General features: G+C 38.1%; 1 protein-coding gene across 2 annotated transcripts; it reads right to left on the bottom strand.

Moving 5' to 3' along the window:
• Positions 1 to 7,551: 7,551 nt before the first annotated feature.
• On the bottom strand, positions 7,552 to 19,197 carry LOC139129613 (prostaglandin reductase 1-like). 2 transcript variants are annotated; one of them, XM_070695284.1, is made up of 9 exons: positions 19,146 to 19,197; positions 16,038 to 16,083; positions 13,589 to 13,645; positions 12,675 to 12,845; positions 11,615 to 11,732; positions 10,819 to 10,971; positions 9,398 to 9,503; positions 8,561 to 8,679; positions 7,552 to 7,918 (listed from the first exon to the last, which is right to left on the bottom strand). In XM_070695284.1, the coding sequence occupies exons 2-9, from the start codon at positions 16,040 to 16,042 to the stop codon at positions 7,808 to 7,810; spliced, it is 840 nt and encodes a 279-aa protein (XP_070551385.1). In that variant the 5' UTR covers positions 16,043 to 16,083; positions 19,146 to 19,197; the 3' UTR covers positions 7,552 to 7,807. The 2 variants fall into 2 exon arrangements, with proteins under 2 accessions (XP_070551385.1, XP_070551378.1); XM_070695277.1 differs by lacking the exon at positions 19,146 to 19,197 and adding an exon at positions 18,050 to 18,266.
• Positions 19,198 to 21,155: the final 1,958 nt, after the last annotated feature.

Below are 21,155 nucleotides of genomic sequence, written 5' to 3'. Positions count from 1 at the left end.
TAGGGACGACGGTTTTTTTCTTTTGTGAGACAATCATTAGAAACACTTTACAAATCAGTATTACAGGTATAACTGGTATTACTAGTATCATTTGATTATTTCGTGACTGAAATACACAAAATGTTCCATTTTGACGAAAAAGAAGCTGCATTTGATGAAAATACGACAACAACTGTTGCTACTTAAGGTAGAATGCACCGCGGTGACAGATATTTGGACTCTCAAACTTTTCAATTTCTTTTCTGATTTACCACTTGTGGGGGTCCTTTTGAAGCCCTTGTGGAAAGAAAGACTTTTACCGTCTTAGTTTTTTGAAAACAGAAAATTTTATTTTTCTCCATAGCGTTAACACAGGGGTGGTGGCCATTTTGAATTTCAAATATCGGCAAATCTTGTTGTAATTTGTCTCTACAGTACCAAAATGTGCACGGCCACCCCGAATTTCATTCTTGATTTTGAAAGAGAATGGTGGAACGAGTCATTGAGGAAACGGTTTGAGAAAAAGTTTAAGTCTTCCACTTTCGAGGCGCATAGTACCTTAACCCTTTCACCCCAGTTCCCTGTATACAGGTCCAACTTTACCATAGAAAACAATGGAGTTGGGACAAACCATGGTGGTGAAAGGGTTAAAGAGCTCATCGTAAGTCCTGAAAATGATGAAAGGTAAAGTATATGTTCAATATTTCCCCCGTATACGTAACTACAGTGGTCGGCATGGGAACGACAAAATGCCGTTTGTAGAACAGTGCCATCAATTATTGCATATACCTCTTTATCTATCATGGTTTTTAATAAAAATCTGTCTTTTTCTGAGATTTGAACCGGGGATTGCAAAACAAGCGACCCAGGCGCTGTGAGTTGCAGCCGTATTCAACTAACAATATTGTAATCACTGATTGTCTCAAGATATGCTCCCATTATCTTCATATCAGCATTCCCCTACGTAACTTTAGTACTTCCTAACTCGGTTTAATTAGACATTGGTATCAAGGGAAACGATGTCGATGTTTTGACACAAACGAGAAAATTAGCTCACAAATTTGCGCACACAAACTATAAGGCAAATAGCTACAGAAATAAAAATTCAAAGAAAAAGTGAGCAAGCTTAGAAAAGTTATCAAAATTTAGAAATATTAATTTTATGTAACTTGATGAGGGCATCCCTAGTAACCTACATAAAAATTGAAAACAATTTGACAAGCGCTACTTCTTGCTGAAAATAAGCATTGTATCACTGATTATGAACACGATCTGTGGGTATGGTTCACATTGTCGACATCCACCACATATTTTAGGGAGTATGGTCCTGAAGCGTAGATCTATGGGTAAGATAGCTACAGCCCAGGCAAGAGGCAGTTTGTATAAAGCAGCGTAATATATAGCTCCATTGATAAAAGCCAAGCATGCAGGATCGATCAATACACCAATACATGCAGTATTTACTTAAGGGGGCGCTGCACAAAAACACAGCGTATTTTGCTCAAAAATTTCGTTGTCGCAAATATTCAATTTTAATTAATTTGTTAAACTAAGATTCAAATATTGGTTGGGTTCACATAGCCGGTCAAGCAGTTGTAAGTTGCGTGATAAAGAAGTGTTAATTTATGCAAATTTATGCAAATCACCCGATTTCCAAGATTCTTTTTCTCCCAATTTTTAGATTTCCAAATAATTTAAGTCAACTCTGGCTGGGTCAAATTTTCTGAAATTTTCACATTATGTTCTTTAAATGCTATATAACAAAAAGATATAATTTTGCTTGGCAATAGCGTTCTTACATTTTGAATATGAGGCATTTAATTTTGCTAATCATATTTTTAATCACTTTTTTGAGTGTCAGTCTTTCAACCCATGCCGTTTTAGAATGACGATAGATAATGCCAAATAAAATGGTCGTTTTTTTCCTACATATTCTCTTCTTTTAAGAGAAATATTACATTTCAGAAAATAGTGTCAATTTATTGAATTAAATTAATTTCATCATTAATACAAAAATTGGGGCTTTTTACCTCAAATATAAACTCCTTCATCCTTCGTGTAATCGATTGCTACCATACTAAACTTTACATTTTCTGCTTTTTTAAATATTTTTTTGTATATAGTATGAGGGTGTTTCCTTATCATTTTAGAGTTTGTCTGTAAGTACTGGAATATATCTGTTGGTTTTTGTGTGTGTCTTGATGTCGAGAATAATTATTCTCATTTCTTTCGCGTGAAATGTAATGTCGGCGATTTCTGGTGAAACCATACTACACTACTACTATTTGAATGAAATTCATTGTTAAATTCAAACGTGTTGTTTTTAAGATTGTTTCTCGCATAGCTATATGCATTTTGTTGGTGGTTGTTTGATTATGTAATAGTTTGATGATTTTTCCCGATTTAACCTTTTAGCTCGGCTAGGAAGAAGGCGAAATACAATATAAACAGTAAGCAGTCTCATCAACATAAATAAGTGACTGCTTTCGCCCAACAAAACAAAATCACAAACGGCCTTTTACAAGGCCAACACATAAGGAAAGAGAACTTCCATGACTACAAAATTATGAAAAACCTAGAACACATACGACACAAACCCAAACACAAGAGAATCGCCATGGCTAATCAACACTTTACGTAAAACAGCCAAACATGCTATACACTCAGACGCGTCCTTGGGCACGTAATTCATACAGCATGAAAAGAAATTATCAAAAGAGGCAGCTACTGTCCATTGAATATTAAAACTTTCAGTCCAAGCACAGCTGCGGGTTCATTAATACTTAACTGGATAGTTGGTTACAGTACCCACTGAAGTTTTTTATTTACTACTACCCTTTCTTTGATATCAGTGATTGGCATCAATTTATGTACTACAACTTGAATATATCTGGTTATGCACAAAAAGTGTGAAATACATTCACAGCTCATTCAAAATACTGTATTCACACTTTTCAATTGATAATTTGAAATCCTATACTACAGCTGACATGTCAACAAATTTCACCAGAGTCCTGATTAAACGTATAACGCTATCTCCCATCTCCTTCTCGTGAGCATGCTTCTCGTGCGAACCAACCTTCAGAAGCCGCCACGTGAGGGACGCTTCGAGATCAACATCTTTACAACAGGTGCAGCCAACGGAGCTATTCATCGAAAATCTATTCCAGGAGCAATTTTTAAGGGCAGGGGAAATTTTAATTTTTCTAGGGCAGGGGACATGTTTTTAGGTGGTAGGGGAGCAATTATTGTTTTTTTTTGTAGGGCAGGGCGGATATCGGTTGATTGTCCTGGGGACAGGGCTTGGCGAAAAACTTTTTGAGGGGAATTGTTTCCAGGGCAGGGGAAATTGGCAAGTTTTTTTCGCCACAGGGCGAGGGAGCTTCAAAAATTCACAGTGGGGAGAGGAAACAGGCAAAAATAAGTGGGGAGTGGGTAAAAATGAAGTTTGAGTGTGGGAGGGTAAGTCGAAAAATTTTCTGTGGGAGGGCAAATTATGAACAGCTAATTAATTACCCTCTTGACTTAAAATTAGTCAGTTCACATTTTAGTGATCTCTTAAATGTGGTGCACTCGGTTAGAGACAAAGAATTCGTGTTGAATAAGGTTGACGATTGCAACCTTGATCAAATGAGTTTTGTATCACCTAGTGATGTTCGTAAAGCCATTGACAAGTTACAACAAGGTAAATCTGCTGGTCCAGATTCTCTCTCATCTGAGCATTTTGTATATGCTAGTAATAAGTTAATTGTACTTTGAGCATGTGTCTCACTTCAATGCTTATTCATAATGTATGTCCTCCTAGATTTTCTGAAGTTTTGTTAGTGCCCATTGTTAAGGATAAGAACAAAAATGTAAGCGATAAGAACAACTATCGCCCGATTGCTCTGTCTACTATTACCTCGAAAGTTTTTGAATTAGTTATTTTGAATAAGATTGAGTCGTTCCTTGGATCTTCACCTTACCAATTTGGTTTTAAAACTTGTCATTCTACTGATATGTGTATGTTTGTCCTGAAAGAGGTCATTAGCTATTATAGAAGTCATGGTAGCAATGTTATCGTTACTTTTATGGATGCTTCTAAAGCTTTCGATCGTGTGAATCACTGGTCATTATTCAAGAAACTGATCAACCGTAATGTTCCTATTTGCTATGTGAGATACCTTTTAACCTGGTACAGAACGCAGGAAATCTCTGTTCGATGGGGCTCCTGTATTTCAACACATTTTACTGTTAAAAACGGTGTGAAGCAAGGTGGTGTATTGTCCCCAAAATTTTTCAATGTGTATATGGATCATCTTAGCCATAGATTGATTAATTCTAAGGTTGGTTGCAACATCGGTGGTATTTTTGTTAACCATCTGATGTATGCAGATGATATATGTTTGATAAGCCCGTCAGTGAAAGGAACTCAGATACTTTTAAATATATGTAGCAATTATGGCGATATTCATGATATTGTTTTCAATACAGAGAAAACTGTATGTATGTGTATAATTCTCAAGCGATGTATGATGGAACATATTCCGGCTGTTTATCTCAATGGAGTTAAACTGCGATTTGTTGAAAAGAAAAAGCACCTCGGCTATATGTTGGCAAATACCTTCAGTGACAATTCTGATATCGAGCGTCAGAGGAGATCTTTTTATATCTCTGCTAACATGCTTTTGAGAAAATTTTCTATGTGTTCTCAGAGTGTTAAATGTAAACTCTTTAAAGCATATTGCTATCAATTGTATGGTGGTAACTTATGGGTCAGCTATAATAAAAGCGCCCTGAAACAATTGAAAGTTGCTTACAATAATGCTGGTCGCATACTTCTACGATATGACAGACGCAGCAGTGCTAGTACTATGTTTGTATATAATAGGATTGACACTTTTGATGCTTTGCTTAGAAAGCAAATCAATAGTTTGATGAAAAGGGTTTCTATGAGTGAGAACCTAATTATACGTAAGGTGAATGATGTTGTGTACTTCACTTCTGACTTGAGGAAAAGATGGATAAATTCAGTCTTCTAATCTGTGTTCAGAAATATGTCTTTATGGTCTAACCCATAAATGAATATTCTTGATGTAACTTTTTTTGTATCATTCTTTTTGCCAATCCTGTAACCATTTATATATATGGACATGCTCATTGTCCGAAATAAAGAATTAATAATAATAATAAATAATTTGTCATGCACAATATATCTAATCATAGTAAGGACTTTTTTAAAAGTGCCTTGTTCGTTGGCTGCACCTGTTACAAGGGAGGGCGTTACACTCATACATTGACGTAAGGAACAACACAGTTGTGTTATATGTAATGCATATATTTTTTTAGCTTCACTGTCAACGACGCGAAACTTATCAAATAGGTTGATTTTCCGTCGTCGTCCGTCGTCCGTCAACAATTGCCTTCTCCTCTGTAACTACATTGCTTTGAAATTTGACATGCAGTTCACTTGGGTGACCTCAGTTAGGTTTGTTCAAATCGTGGTGAATTTGCATATTTGTACTTTTGGAGTATATTTCGCTGTTTTTGGTAAAAATATCTTCCCTGAAACCACTTGTCCGATTACTTTGAAATTTACATATGCGTTTACTTGGGATGACCTCAGTTAGGTTTGTTCAAATCTGTGAAATTTGCATATTTGTATTTTTAGGCAATTTTTGTCATTTTTTGGTAAATAAATCTTTAAAAATCTTCTTCAAAACTGCAGATCAGACAGCTTTGATATTTGGGATGACTTATTTCAGATTTAGTCAAATCGTGCAGGAATATGCAAATTAGTATTTTTAAGGCAATTTTCGCCATTTTTGGCCAACGAATGTATTTCACCAAAACCGCTTGTCTGACAGCTTTAATATTTGGTATACAGGATCCAACGACGATCAAAATGTAATATATTGAAATTATGATGAAATATGCAAATTTTGTATTTTGGGGCAATTTTGCCATTATTGGTCGAAAATTTTCTTTCTCAAAAACTGCTCGTTTGATAGCTTACATATTTAGCACAGAGGTCCCTAGGGGTTATCTTATTTATGATGTATTGAAATAATGATGAAATCTGCAATTTGAATTTTGGGGCAATTTTGCCTTTTTTGGTCAAAATTTTTTCAAAAAAAACTGTTCGCCTGATAGCTTTAATATTTGATATACAGGTTCATAGGGGTTATCTGAATATGATATATTGAAATTATAATGAAATCGGCAATTTGTATTTTTTGGACAATTTTTGCGATTTTTGGTCCAAACACTTGTTTCTCAAAAAACTACTGTACTGGTCTCATAGCTTCGGTTGACATGTTCTCAGGGATTATCTTAATGTGATACGTTCAAGTTATGATGAAACTTTCAATTGTGTAGTTTCACAGCTATTTTTGCCATTTTTGTCAGGCCATCCTAAAATGAGCTATCAAGGATTTCCACCTTCATCAACACATGTGTCACAAATAGTTATTCTCTACATAACACAGGGGGTCTATATTAGCCTTTGGTCGCTCGTTTATAACACATTAGATGCAAACATGCTTCAAGCATATGCATGTCTGTTAACAATGAATATCGTAAAATATAAATGTTGCAGCTATGTTGAAGTGATGCATCCAGATATCATGCATGAAATACATTGTTTGTAAACGAGAAAGTCGCACACGCGCAGTTCCGACGACCGCCTCCCTTTAACGTATTGACAAATGTACAGAATCGGTATATGTATAATATTGTTGTATATCGAGCATTTTGCCCAGTGGTAGTTATACTGGCTGGACAACCTACACAACAGTCTGTCAAAGTATATTGTTTCAATATCCAGGGGCATCGAACCAGTCAACTTCAAGAAATTTTCACCAAAGATATTTCCAGTGTATATAGATTTAACAATAGCATTTAAAAGAATTTCGGTCAAAACATATTTGGTAGGATTTAGTGAGCTTTCCCTCCCATCAAATGTTTTCCAGTCTCCCTCCAACAACCATAACTCTCCAGTCCCGCTACGAAAAATTCCTACTGCCTTTTTTCTTTTACATTGATTGTGTCCTTCAGTCTAAAGTGTGCTATCTTTCAGGTTTATATTGACTTGTTTTTACTTTTCTGCGAAAAAATCTCGTTCATAATAAACCAAGATCGGCGACGTTAATTCTGTGTACGAGCACTTTCTCTAGTATAGCGGAAACAAGTTGACGAAGTTAATTTCCCACTTCGTTTTTCAAGTCGCCCACAGTAAAATGAAAACGAAATTTTTCCCGCCCACTGATATGAAAGTCCCATTGTGAAGTGCGTGGTGAAGCACTTGGACATACTGAGCGGTAATATCATGCCAGTAGCTCATTTAACATTTTCATAACGTCATGTGTTGATACGGTACTGAGTAGCCTTTCATTTAAAGCCAAGTACACGTTGATCAGCAACTCGGTAATGTCATCCGCCTATTAAAAACAACTCTGGAACAGACTGCCATGTTTACCCGTTAGCGCCGTGCAAACAATTGACAATATTATTGTATTTGAAGCAGCAGTGACTGATACTGAACAAAAAAATAGCCACTAATACACAAGCCACAATTAAGGAATAAATAAGCCGTGATAGAAATGTTCACTTTTATTTATTTCAGTAGCAAAAGTCATTACAGATCACACGACGGAAATTAAATGTATGACAAGTACCATTTAGTCTGTCGCCCGATTCAATCCTAACTAACCCTACAGCGGTTGTATGCAAGTGATGCCTTCCCTTGGATTTCGCTGCCACCTTGTTGAACTACACCGGATACGTTTGGCTAATGTCCCACGGAGGGTGGTTTGACAAGAGAGTCAGGCAGTGTGTCTGCAGTACGCCCTCAAACTGTAACCAATGCTTTGCCGGTGTTGGCACCAGTGAACAGCTCGAAGAACGCCTTCTTCATGTTTTCGAATCCCTCCGTGATGTGTTCGTCTAGTTTTAGTTTTCCCTGTAAGCAGGACAGAGATAAAATTGAAATTAAATATCGGCGTGTAAAAGTTTCGAGACGCGAACTTTGCCATTCATAGTGTGTTGCTCAACGGGAAATTCTGTGTTAAAGGGACAAAGTAGGCCATTTTCCATGAGTTTTGTTTGATACGAGATACTGCTTATATTGTTTGACATGTTGAAAGGTACTGAATGAATGTGTGACCATGCATATATTAGACCCCGGTTTTAGATACGATACATGAAACCAACGCGAAAATGAATTAATGGTCATGATCATTTATTCATTTTCGCGATGGTTTCATTTATCTAAAACTGTACTCCATTGTACTCCATTCTATTAAGGCAAGGTGTGTGTTATTCGCAGGATGATTATGTCCAAGAAGTGGTATGTGCCTAAGTACGTAAAACAAGGTCTTTCCGTTGTGAGGAAGGGTATGTTCTCATTCTTGATCAGTGTTCACGCAATGTGATCTCTCATGACATCATTTCAGTAAACGCATCTACTTCTATCACACACTTCCATCAAATCTCGGCACTTTTTTCGTGTGAAATTAACAGTCCAACAGTAAGACAAGCGTTTGCCGAGGAGCAATGATATGTGAACAAGTGACATTATCCTCTGGAAGTAGTGCAAGCTTACCTTCAAATACCATTCTGCCATGAATTTTTTACCTTCAGGGTATCTGTCCGAAAACGATTCGGCAAGGAAACCTTGACATTTAATCTCTTTGAAAACCATCACGCTATCAAAGCAAGGAACTGTGAAAACCAACCCAGGAAAAATCATGTGACGTCATTCTCAGTGCAGTGACAACCAGGAAATGATAGCAAAATGATATTTGAAAATTATGTAGGCTTACAATCGAGAGTGCATGTTTATTTAGTTTCCCCGTCAAAACTGAATACATGAGAGAGAAGAAAATACACTAAGAACTCCCAAAAATGTTTTGTCACTTATTGAAAGATATCATCTTTTTTTCTGACTTTGTTCGCTTGCATTTAAGCTTATACATGCCGTGTCGAGAACCTTTACCCCCCAAAAGTTACGTCGTACATCTGCCATACTTACAATTAAGCAATGGAGGTAGTATGCGCCTCTAACTATTGCTCAATTTTTTCCCCAGTGAAACTTTCAACCATTCTCTTACCAAATTAAGAATAAAAATCAGCGGTCACCTTGCAAATTTTCACACTAGAGAAACGAATTACTTGACATTCACCGATTTTCGAAATTCGAAATAGCCGCCATCCCTGTGTTAACTCTATCGGGAAAATAAATTTTTCCAAAAACTATTTTTCCTACTCCAAGAGCTTTCAAATAAGCGCCCTCAAGTGGTAGGTGGGTGAAAAGAAACTTGAAAAGTTTAAAGATCTATCCTCAGGGGAATTTTACCTTCAAGGACGATGATAATTTACAAGTCTGTTTTACATGTCTGTTGATACGAATTCCGGAAGTGACGTAAGGGATTATACTTACGCATGTCCGGTTCTTTTAGGTTGTACTGTGAAATGAAGCCACACTGACTGATACGACCATATTTGTTCACGTGATTTCGTACAATCGACGAAAACTTGCCACCGACCTAAAGAACACACAAAATAGAATCAGCAGAAGTGAAAACATCAGATGTAAGCTATTTAAAAATGATTACATATCTGCTCCAGTGAGTAAGGAACTCAGAAAAACTAATAAACGGATGATTGTGAGAAGCACCTAGGTCTTACACTACTTTGTTGTCACAGAGGTAAAGCCTGAATAACGACAGGCCGACTTCTACATGTTACAACACCGAAGTATGGTAACGCAACGGTCAAGTTACATGCACGTGGAAATCTTAAAACTACAGAGAGGCATGATTAAGTGAAACGAGTGTTCAACTGTTGCTCAGACATTCCTAAGGGAAAGTTTAACACATTGTCTTTCATAGTCAAGAGTAACAATCATCGGTCATTGTGAATTAAGCAAAAAGAAACAGATTAAACCTATAAAATTCACCGACATTTAAAATGGCAGCTCTCCCATGTTCAAAACTCCATATTTTCGATTCTCACAAAAACAAGACGGCGAAAACGTCAGTCTCTCAGAATAAGTCCATGTATTCAACCAGCATACCAGAAAAAAAATACTCAGGTCATGGGTCAATGTGCAGGATATTGCCATTCGTCTCTGACGATCAAAATATATAAATGTGATAGAAAGCCATAGCGGCGTTAGCAGCTTCCCAGCTCATGAGGTCGCTTGGCGGTTTTTCGAAATGTTTCAAATAGATAAACGAAAAATTTCTTTATTTTTCTCTGACTTAATTAAGCCAACAGACTTAGAGCAAGTTTGGTGGTCACGCCATAATCGTCCATAGTGAGTTACTTTCCCCTAGCATCAAAAACTGTTACCTCACGATGGGCGAGATACGTCAATAATCGCTATCCCTCCCTTATCAATATCGAATGACGTTGGTGAAACATCGCCCATATCAAAAACATCGATGTTATTACAGCTAGAAAGTTGTTGTTGTTGTTGTTGTTGTTGTTACAGCTAGAAAGTTGTTGTTGTTGTTGTTTTTCGAAGAAAACACTTTGTTATTGGTTGTTTATATTTAGTGACTGTTATCCCTCTGACGACAAAAAATAATGTTTTTCGTATGGATATTGTTGTTATTTGCAATGTCCCCATCCTGAGTATGTTTAAGGATGATTGGAAGTGTCACAGTAAGGAAATAATGGGAACCTCTGATCAAAATTGAACATTCAAAAGTCAAGTTTCAAGGGGATGGGGGAGGGGGTGTTGGAACAAAACTTAAGGTCTAGAATTAAGTTTCTTTTAAGATATTGAACTTTTGACCCCGCCCCTGAGGCAGATCGGGTTAGCGGACACACACTTATTGTTTTATATCGCCTTACGTTATCAAAATAGATGTCAACGCCGTTGGGGGCGGCCTTCTTGAGGGTTTCATCCAGATCTATGGTTTTGTAATTGAATGCTTCATCGAAGCCAAGGCTTTTCAAATACTTGACTTTGTCGTCGGATCCGGCAAAGCCGACCACTCGGCATCCCTGAAAGATGAAGGCGGAAATATTTTGTAACAGAACAACAACAAGAACATCGGTGTATCAATTTGTCAAGTTAAAGTCGGTTCTGCACTCGGTAAAGTTTTCACTGATATGGCCTTGCTTGCCATTAATTTCCGTCTTAGCAAATGAAAAAGCACGTTGTATAGCTCACAATATGACGACAGTTGACAAGTAAACTCTGTAATCGAGTACCTCCTTTAGCGTGATAAATCTACAGATGTTTGACGATTTGTCAAAAGTCAAGTCTCCATAACGCGATTGGAACTAATCTGGGATAATTGGATGGTAAAGTAATGTCGATTTAATCTGCAAATGTAACCGCATCTACTTTCCTTTTTAAGTCACACACTTGTTTTTATAAGTAATTTGTAATATCGCAACATTCAGCTATATGGCACCAAACACTTTTGAGAAATTTGAAAAATATGAAGATCCAATTATCCCAAATTAGTTCAAATCGTGTTCGATGTTGTTGAAACGTTCCCCGTAAACAGAAATGATAAAATAACATACAGGCTATGTGACTCAGATCGGTATCTTAATTTCATTTCTTAAACTCTGTTAGCACTGTAATGATGATACACCATAGCAGTGGTCACAATGTTCTGACAAAAACATGGATCACCTTAATTTTTGCGATTTGCCCGACCAGACTGCCGACAGCACCGGCTGCACCATTGACAACGACTGTCTCGCCCTCTTTCGGTTGACATATGTCCACGAATCCAAAGTACGCAGTCATTCTAAGAGAGATATAAAGTAAACGTTAATGCAAATTTAGTTTCTTGCTTCTATTATTACCCTAACTGGTTTCATGTATTCAAGGATTCTTTTCCGTTCAGAGTTCAAACTTTCTTTGGTTTTTTAGCACTTTTGAAATTATTTTACATTATTATTATTATTGCCACTATTTAATTAAACGTTCATGTTTTGTTGATCTGGAAGAAGACCACGATTTGAAATTGTACGCGATAGTTTCCGTGATGGCTTGAAAGACATCGGTACAATCGTAGGAAACAGGATGAAGATAGCCGTTCAGTTATCACAGTGTACTTGAGATGAATTGGTTTTTGAATCATTGGTATGCATTCAGTAGGGAACATTCGTATTTACTATCAGCGGTTTCCTATTTCCTTACTTCACGTGGTACACGCCAGGAAATTAAAGTACTTGAACATTTAACAATTTTCCCAAAGAAAATGTCAAACAATTACCTTTAGAAATAAAAAAAGTAGAATTCAGGGGTCACCATGTAAAGTGTTGCATTGGAGAAACACATTACCTAACATCTACCGATATTTGGAATTCAAAATGGCCAATATCACTGCTTTTAACTCAATTAATCTGGGGAAATGTTATGTCACTTATTTTCAAAAATTAAGGTAATTTATTAACTCTACTGGCTTTTAAATAAGTAGAAGCAAGCGTTCTTTGAAGGGGCGATATAGGAACAGCGCTCAAAGGTCGTGCGGGACCATACGACCACTGTGAACACTTTGTAATCCAGATATGTTTGCACGTGGCTACTTCCCTTTCTCTAATTCTCCACCTCAAAATCAAAATGTGTGTGTGACCATGATTTGACAGCAAAACAAAAACTGATGCGGTAAACAATTTCTTGCAAAGAAAGACTTTTTGCGTCTTGGAAGACAGACACTGACATTTCTTAAGCATTTGACACTTACCCTACCATACCTAAGACTCCCATTGCTTGTGACAGTGGTATCTCCTCGGGATGGTCAAGTTTAGTAACAACGCCCTCAGACGAAACAAAGTGGCTTCTCCAGCCTAAACCGATCACTTCTGTAATAACATGGGTACCCACAGGATAGTCCGCATTTTTAGTTTCAATAACTCTGCAAATCACATGGAGAAAAGTGTACTGCCATTGATGGTTGTCAAGGTCATCACATTAGTAGGCCTTACGGTAACACAAAGAACGACTTGGATTTAAGAATAGCTCTGACGTACACCTCAGAACAACCAATCACAGGCACGGAATAGCTCTGACGTACACCTCAGAACATCCAATCAGAGACACGATTTTGTTCATAGCCCACCATAACCTGTGAGAATCTCACTCCGTGCGTACGGTTAATAAAACGTTGGAGAATTGTTCATGACGTAAATTTCATCCTTTGTTTTCTGGATACAATAAAAGGTGAAGTTCAGAACCCTAAAGAGCTGTCATGGAGTTCCGTTAATATGAAGACAGTAAGTGTGAGCATTTATTTCAAGCAATAAAATCAGTGTACGTTCGTAAGTGTATTCCGATGTAGGACATGGAAGATCCATCGCGAGAGGGCGTTAACTGCAATGCCCGGTCGAGGGATTTACTCTTTCAATGTCACGATTCCCTGATACATAAAGCTGTCTCCAGCATTAGAAACCTCGACGTAAGTTTATCTCTTCTGTCCATAGAAAAATGTGATGGAATGAGCCGATGTGGCACAAGGCTCGAGTGTTGAAAGCGACATCCGTAGAGAGTAAAAGAAAATATAACGAAATCACATGATAAAACTTAGGTGTGATTCTTGCAAAAGGAAAACATTTTAAAGCGCTTAATTGGTAAAACGATCGATGGACACCAAGTACTTACTTTGCTACTTGTTGACCATACATTACATCACCCTCTTTTAACGAAAAACTGAAGGCTCTATAACAAAAAAAATTGATATTTGCTGTAAGTAAATACGACGATATGACAACTTCAAAATGACTTTTTAATATTTGCTCAGGTAAGTTACTTTATTCTACTGGCAATGGTTTTTAGGAGATATTTGGATCTATATTCGATCAAAATTTTGTTAAAGAATATATCTAATTGGTATGTTAGATTGAAAGGAACTAAAATGCATAGACTGGGCGGTTCAAATCTTGTGCTTTTTTGACTAATACTGCCTTTTTTGTTCCAGGATGCTCTGTCCATAAGAGTTATTGCTTGCACTTATTGTGGAAGTAAATGCTTATGTTCGCGGCCGAAGAAACAAGTGCCCTATATAGTAGAGAGAACTGCAGACAGCAACCCTTATGTTGATAATGATTTTGAAACCACTATCGAAAAAAGTTTCGAACTTCAAACGTCTTTTCTGTGTTTTCAAAAAATGGTGACTTTTCTCAATTTTCTTTACATTAACCAAATCAAATTGTTATCCAGATTCATTTGAACGCATACTGTTCTCCAAAGCGAATTTTTGGATGGCTCAACTGTCTGGGTAGGCTTTAAAAACTGCATTTTGTTTTGGCAGCAGTGAGTAGCTTACTAGTAGAGACAAAGATAACGTCAATGACACTTTGCTCGCATTTGGTTAGATGTGACAGGCGAGAGTGAGTTTACGTACATTATTTAATAGCTTCTATGAACCTCAGCTTGTACAATGTCAAATGCATTAGCAGGCGAAGTATGTAATGGTTGGCAAATGTTGTAATGGACACACACACACACACACACACACACACACACACACACACACACACAAAACACACACACACCCACACCATGCAGTCTGGTACATCAAATTAGTGATACAATCATCCATAACAAAGCAAATGTGTCCTCTTGTAATATTACAAATCATGAAACTAATTTAAACAAAAGCTATAAGCTTAACTGCTTCGGAGGTCTTTGATTGCTGTTTTTGTACGAATCGTCACCAACATGTAAAATAGTAAAATCTAAGTCTTCAGATTTCAATGTGTTATCTCTATTTTGAGACATACAAAGGTAATCTTGGCTGAAGATGTTACTGACTTGATGGATGCTACCTTGCACAACACAATTTATTCTGTATATTTCCCAGTTTAAAGTCTGTTATAAGTGACATACGCATATTAATTCTCTTAACCGTGGAGCCTGCAGCACCAGATATATTACATCTACTGTAAGACCCTCGCTTATCAAATTTAAAAGCAACCAATAGGGATTTTTAGACACATACATGCATACATACATACACACATGCATACATACATACATACATACATACATACATACATACATACATACATACATACATACATACATACATACATACATACATACATACATACATACATACATACATACATACATGCATGCATGCATGCATGCATGCATGCATGCATGCATGCATACATACATACATACATACATACACACATACATACATACATACATACATAGATACATAGGGGGCCCTACATACATACATACATACACTACATACATACATACATACATACATACATACATACATACATACATACATACGTACATACATACATACTGTATGTATGTATTTATGTATGTATGTATGTATGTATGTATGTATGTATGTATGTATGTATGTATGTATGTATGTATGTATGTATGTATGTATGTATTTATGTATGTATGTATGTATGTATGTATGTATGTATGATACATACATACATACATACATACATACATACATACATACATACATACATACATACATACATACATACATACATACATACATACATACATACATACATACATACATACATACAGGCAGGCAGACAGACAGATAGGCAGACAGGCAGACAGGTAAACAGACGCAACCGACTTACCAAATAAGCTCTCTTTGGTACCAAATGTTAGTTAAAATGTTGATGACAGTAACACTTAAGGTAATATGCACCTCGAAAGTTAAAGACTTAAACTTTTGCTCTAACTTTCCTCAAGGAATCTTTCAATCATTCTCTTTCAAAATCAAGAATAAAAATAGGGGGTCACCGTGCAAATTTTGATACTAGAGAAACAAATTACCCAAGATTTACCGATATTAGAAATTCAAAATGGCCGCCATCCCTGTGTTAACTCTATGGAGAAAAATAAAAATTTTCGAATTTCGAAAAACTAAGCCGGTGAAAAGTTTTCTTTCACCAAGAGGTTTAAAATGAACCCCCACATGTGGTATATCAGAAGAGAATTGTAAAAGTTTGAGAGTCCGAATGTCTGTCCCCGAGGTGCGTTCTACCTTAATTGCTGTCAATACGTTACACACTGACGTTAGGCACCGTTGGATCAATTCAGAACTTCTTACCTCATGTAGGGATCAACGGAGAGGTACACAGCTTCGCATAGAAATTCTGTAATGAAGTGTTGAAAGATCAGACTGTAAACTGAATGATGAGGCCATTGTTCCTCGATGACCGGTTTCTTAAAAGTGTTCAGATTATTGCGCAGTCTGTCCCCTGCCCCATTTCTACCGCTGCAGCGCAGCCAGCAGTAGAAATAGGGCAGGGGACCAGACTCATTATTGCATAGCCATGGCTATAGAGTACTTTATTTTTAGCACTGCCATTTAAATGTTATCCGGAAGTTTTTGGACTATTGTATGATTTCAGTTTAGATCCTGTTATATAATGACAGTTTAAGTTGAGAGGATTTTTGCTATATGTCAATGCTTAAGTAGTTGTTATGCTAGAATTTCTGGTTGGAATGTCTTGGATATTATTAACCTGTAGTTATAGCACGTCAATGCTGATTCACGCTATACCTTTCGAACTCCTTGACCAACACAGAGTTTACCTACTTGATGGAATACAGCAATAAAGTCAAAATGTCATTCTTTGAATTGACAGACGCTCTGTAAATGTCGAACAGGGGGAGGCCTAGCAGCTTCTGATGAAATACAGCCGTGTTATCTTAGTAACCATAAAATGTGACGATGAGAAGGTCGAAGCTGGTCGGAACATCAAGCGTAGTGTTCACCTTTTTGAAGCCTTATCACAATTATATATTGATCTCGAACTGTGATACGTGCGGTCAGTAACTTGTCATTGAAAATGGTTGTCGCATGTCAAAATGAGTCAGCGAAAATAGCGTTGAATACAAATTTCAGATGAAACGAGGGACGCTTATCTTAACTCTATTCGTATTCTGCTGTTCACCACAACATTATATTATGTGTATGTGTAGGTTTCTTTTATGCGGGATAAAAAAATACGGTATGACAATTTGCCTTTCCAAGAGCGAGACATGAGGAAAATGCATTAACCACAAAGGGTTTATGATTAAGGTATTTATAATACCAATTTTACGATGGTGACGACAAGCCCTCTATCGAGAATGTCCCTGTACCGTTAACGAATACTAAAAGGAAAGGGTTATCAAAAGTGTGACTGCATTACATGCACGACATCTAGATGCATCACTTCATCATTGCTCCAACTTAAATTGTACGATGTACATTCTGATGAACATGTTTTGACTGTCATAAATCAACGTATACCTTGAATACAGAGTTTACACTGATTGCATTGGTCCCATACGACCTTTGAGCGCAGTACCTTATATATATATATATATATATACATATATATATATATATATATATATATATATATATATATATATATATATATATATATATATATGTGTGTGTGTGTGTGTATGTGTGTGTGTGTGTGTGTGTGTGTGTGGACAACCTCCACTGAAGGACGTGTCTCGGTATCCATAAACAACGACCTTTAAACCTGTTGCACTACGTCAGTATTGCTGAACCGCAGACATTTGCGATCGGCCTGGCTGCTAAACCAGGTGGCTGCAGTGGCTATGTCTCTTACACAGCTAGTTGTAGAGGGTTGTACGGCGTCGATGGCTCAACACGGGATGCGTGACGCCGTAACGAAACTATGTATACGTCCGCAAGTTTAGTGCCACAACTACGCTAACCTTTGAAGCAGCTTTTGATAACGGAGGGACACTCTGAACGGCAAAGCGGATCGCTCGTATTGTTAACCAGTAATGAGAAACGCAAACGAGATTGTGAACTGTGTATAAGACATCTTATGATAATGTCAAAGAAGACTAACGGTAGACGGCAATGCAATTTATTGACTCAGATATCACTGCTTGGGTCTATATGCACGCAAGGCAGAGTCGTATGCCACAGCTTCTGTGGCGCTAACCCTTGACCCGAGCGAGATCGATACGCGACAGCACGCTGCGCTAAATCACGGCTACCTCTCTAACAGTCTTACTAAAACTTACATGATCCCACACCAAAATCGACCAGGTAGATAGCTGGTTATTTATGTAAGCAATACTGACCTCCATCCTTGATTTCAGGAAGTTCAACTTCAACGAGCTGTATGTCACTGTCCTTTGGAAATCCGTCGAATTGTTTGGCTAGGATGAATCTCTTTGCCTTCACCATGTTTAATCACGATCCTTCTATAAATGCACGGCCGTGGGACGCAGAAGCGAGACTGACTCGTTATCACGTGTGTAATGATGTGCGCGAACACGTCGACACGCAGATATGTTCAGTTTCCGACCCGAAGTTGAACGGGGAGGGGCAACGAACTCACGGACATTCATGAGGTTTAGAACGGATTTGCTTAAACTGATGTATGCAAGTACGAAACGTCTGCGGGTATGTAAGTTTACATGATGTTACAAACTATTATTATGTATATTATTATGTATAATATGTATACCTGGGTAAAACCAGGAAATCATTTCTTCAACTGGCACGTTGTAGACCGACCCAGCTTTGGGACATTTCACAATTTTTTATTTCTCTTTTTTCCCAAATCGTCTCACATGGAATGCCGTCCATGAAGTTATCGCTGCACAGAGTATTAGCAGTGCGCCTCCAAGAGGCCACATCTAGGATAGGATTTAACCAGGATTGTACTCTTCAGTTGTATTCACAGGCGTTTGGCACATTGCTGGGATAATAATCGTATTTAATATGTAGAATATCTATATACGACTTGATTATCGATAAAAGAAATCACCGTACGTGATATTAGTGTAGGCCTATAGGCCTACATGTTGACTGGCATTGTACCTATGGCTGCCTGGCTCGGGCCCGGCGACCGCACTGCGTAATCATCAATGTGTAGAATGTCTACATGACTTCATTATTTATTAAAGAATAACGGTGCGTGATATTACTGTACATGTCAGCTAGCTTAACCGAGGGGCTGTAGAGCTCTGCAGGGCTTGGGCCCGGCTTTGGTCCGTTGTCCACTGCTGCACAGACAGGAAGTGAAGGCGTGAAAGTAAATCACAGTCCGATTTCATAAATCAGCGAAATTCACGAACTCTGAGCGTTTCCGGTGATAAAAACTGGTCAACGGTCAGATGGTTGCATAAACAATCGATCGACTGGCCTCTTTTGCCAAAAATCATACCTTACCCTACGCTACTGGCGAGAAATTGTCCTGAAATTGGCTGGGCACACCAACCCAGCGCCGGCCATTTTGAATGAGCTGCATTCAATATACGCGCCCAATGAGAGAAGAGCAATGACGTCATCTGCCAAGGGTTGTATGCACAGGCGCATACATTGCATGCAGCTTATTCAAAATGGCCGGCGCTGGGTTGGTGTGCCCAGCCGATTTCAGGACGATTTCTCGCCAGTAGCATAGGGTAAGGTATGATTTTAGGCAAAAGAGGCCAGTCGATCGATTGTTTATGCAACCATCTGACCGTTGACCAGTCTTTATCACCGGAAACGCTCACAGTTCGTGAATTTCGCTGATTTATGAAATCGGGCTGTGAATTACTTTCACGCCTTCACTTCCTGTCTGTGCAGCAGTGGACAACGGACAAAAGCCGGGTCCAAGCCCTGCAGAGCTCTACAGCCCCTCGGTTAAGCTAGCTGACATGTACAGTAATATCACGCACCGTTATTCTTTAATAAATAATGAAGTCATGTAGACATTCTACACATTGATGATTATGCAGTGCGTTCGCCGGGCCCGAGCCAGGCAGCCATAGGTACAATGCCAGTCAACATGTAGGCCTATAGGCCTACACTAATATCGCGTAGGGTGATTCTTTTATTGAATAATCAGGTTCAATATAGACATTCTACATATTAAATACGATTATTGTCCCAGCAATGTGCCAAGCGCCTGTGGTTGTATTTGCTGTGGCGAACACCGACCAGTAAATTTATGCCCATAATGCTTTTATGCATTCTCATACCGCTCGCACACGTATCCTTGTTTCCAACTCTTCTAGACATACCTGAGCATCATTCTACAACCTTGAACTCATGTTTAACAATCTGCATTTTCATATTGATCAAACTTCAAAGACAGCCACTTGGTTGTGTGGCAATGAGAACATTGTCAGACCAACGTCTAGTAATTCGACCATCGTCCCCCCCTACCACAGGTGCCTGGAATTGCCGGTGTGTTATACACAGAGATAACTACACTCGCAATTCCGGGCACCTGTGCCCCTCTACAATCTGCACGTGAAGAGGACACGAAGCTAGCTTCTGTACAGTGACGTTTCTGGACAAACAACTGTGCAATGGAGGTTCATCACTCGGTGGTGATGTCCGCGTCCCTACACGAACGAGCAGTCTTTCTTTTGTTTCAAGTATTCTTTTAAAATTCAAAATCGGCTAAACAGTGATTAGTTGTACAATTAGTTTTCTCACCAATGGACACCACATGTGTAGTTCAATCTTTGATTGTGGGGGACTATCCGTGACTTTATTCGGCCAATCATTATTTCACCCAGAAATCAGAGAATGAAGGTCGAAATATGGGCAAATTGCATGATGTCATCGTTTCACCTGACTATTTACATTAATTTTGGATCAAATTTCGATCCTGAATTTGCTCTGTTAGCATTCTATTTCTGAATTAAGAATGACGCGTTCAGCGCGGTATCTTTTGCGGCCAAACTTATTTGTAATCTATAATGCAAATGGGAATTACGAATTGGGCGAAATACTAAATTTGGTTTTGGTTTTCCTGAATGTGAATAGCTACCCCATTGAAGAAACTTCTAGTCCCTTATGCAAAATGTTAACAGCAAATCAGAATCAGAAATTGGCTCCACGTGATTTCTACTGACCCATTTTCAGTATTACTTCGTAGTTCCTTGACCCGATTCAGTTAAGGTTAACATAAGTGGACACAAAGTAAAGCCATCGGACATGATCAGGACATAATTGTAACAATTTTGGAAGACCCACACTAAATGTGACAATTTTAATGAACCTTTAATACGCGAGCAATTTTACGGTAATTCTTAGCTGTGATATCGCAGCGGTGCTATAATGGCGTCCATCGAACGCGCTTGGGTCAACTTAGGGTCACCGCCACAGTACGGCTGTGTCGCTGATTTAGCTCGCAAAATAATGATCGCGATCGCGATCGATGCGTGATCTAGTGACATTTTTACG

Source organism: Ptychodera flava, chromosome 1 (genome assembly GCF_041260155.1).
Source record: "Ptychodera flava strain L36383 chromosome 1, AS_Pfla_20210202, whole genome shotgun sequence".
Classification (NCBI taxonomy): Eukaryota; Metazoa; Hemichordata; class Enteropneusta; family Ptychoderidae; genus Ptychodera; species Ptychodera flava.
The sequence above is the reverse complement of the archived record's forward strand: the minus strand, read 5'-3'. Positions and strand labels throughout refer to the sequence as shown.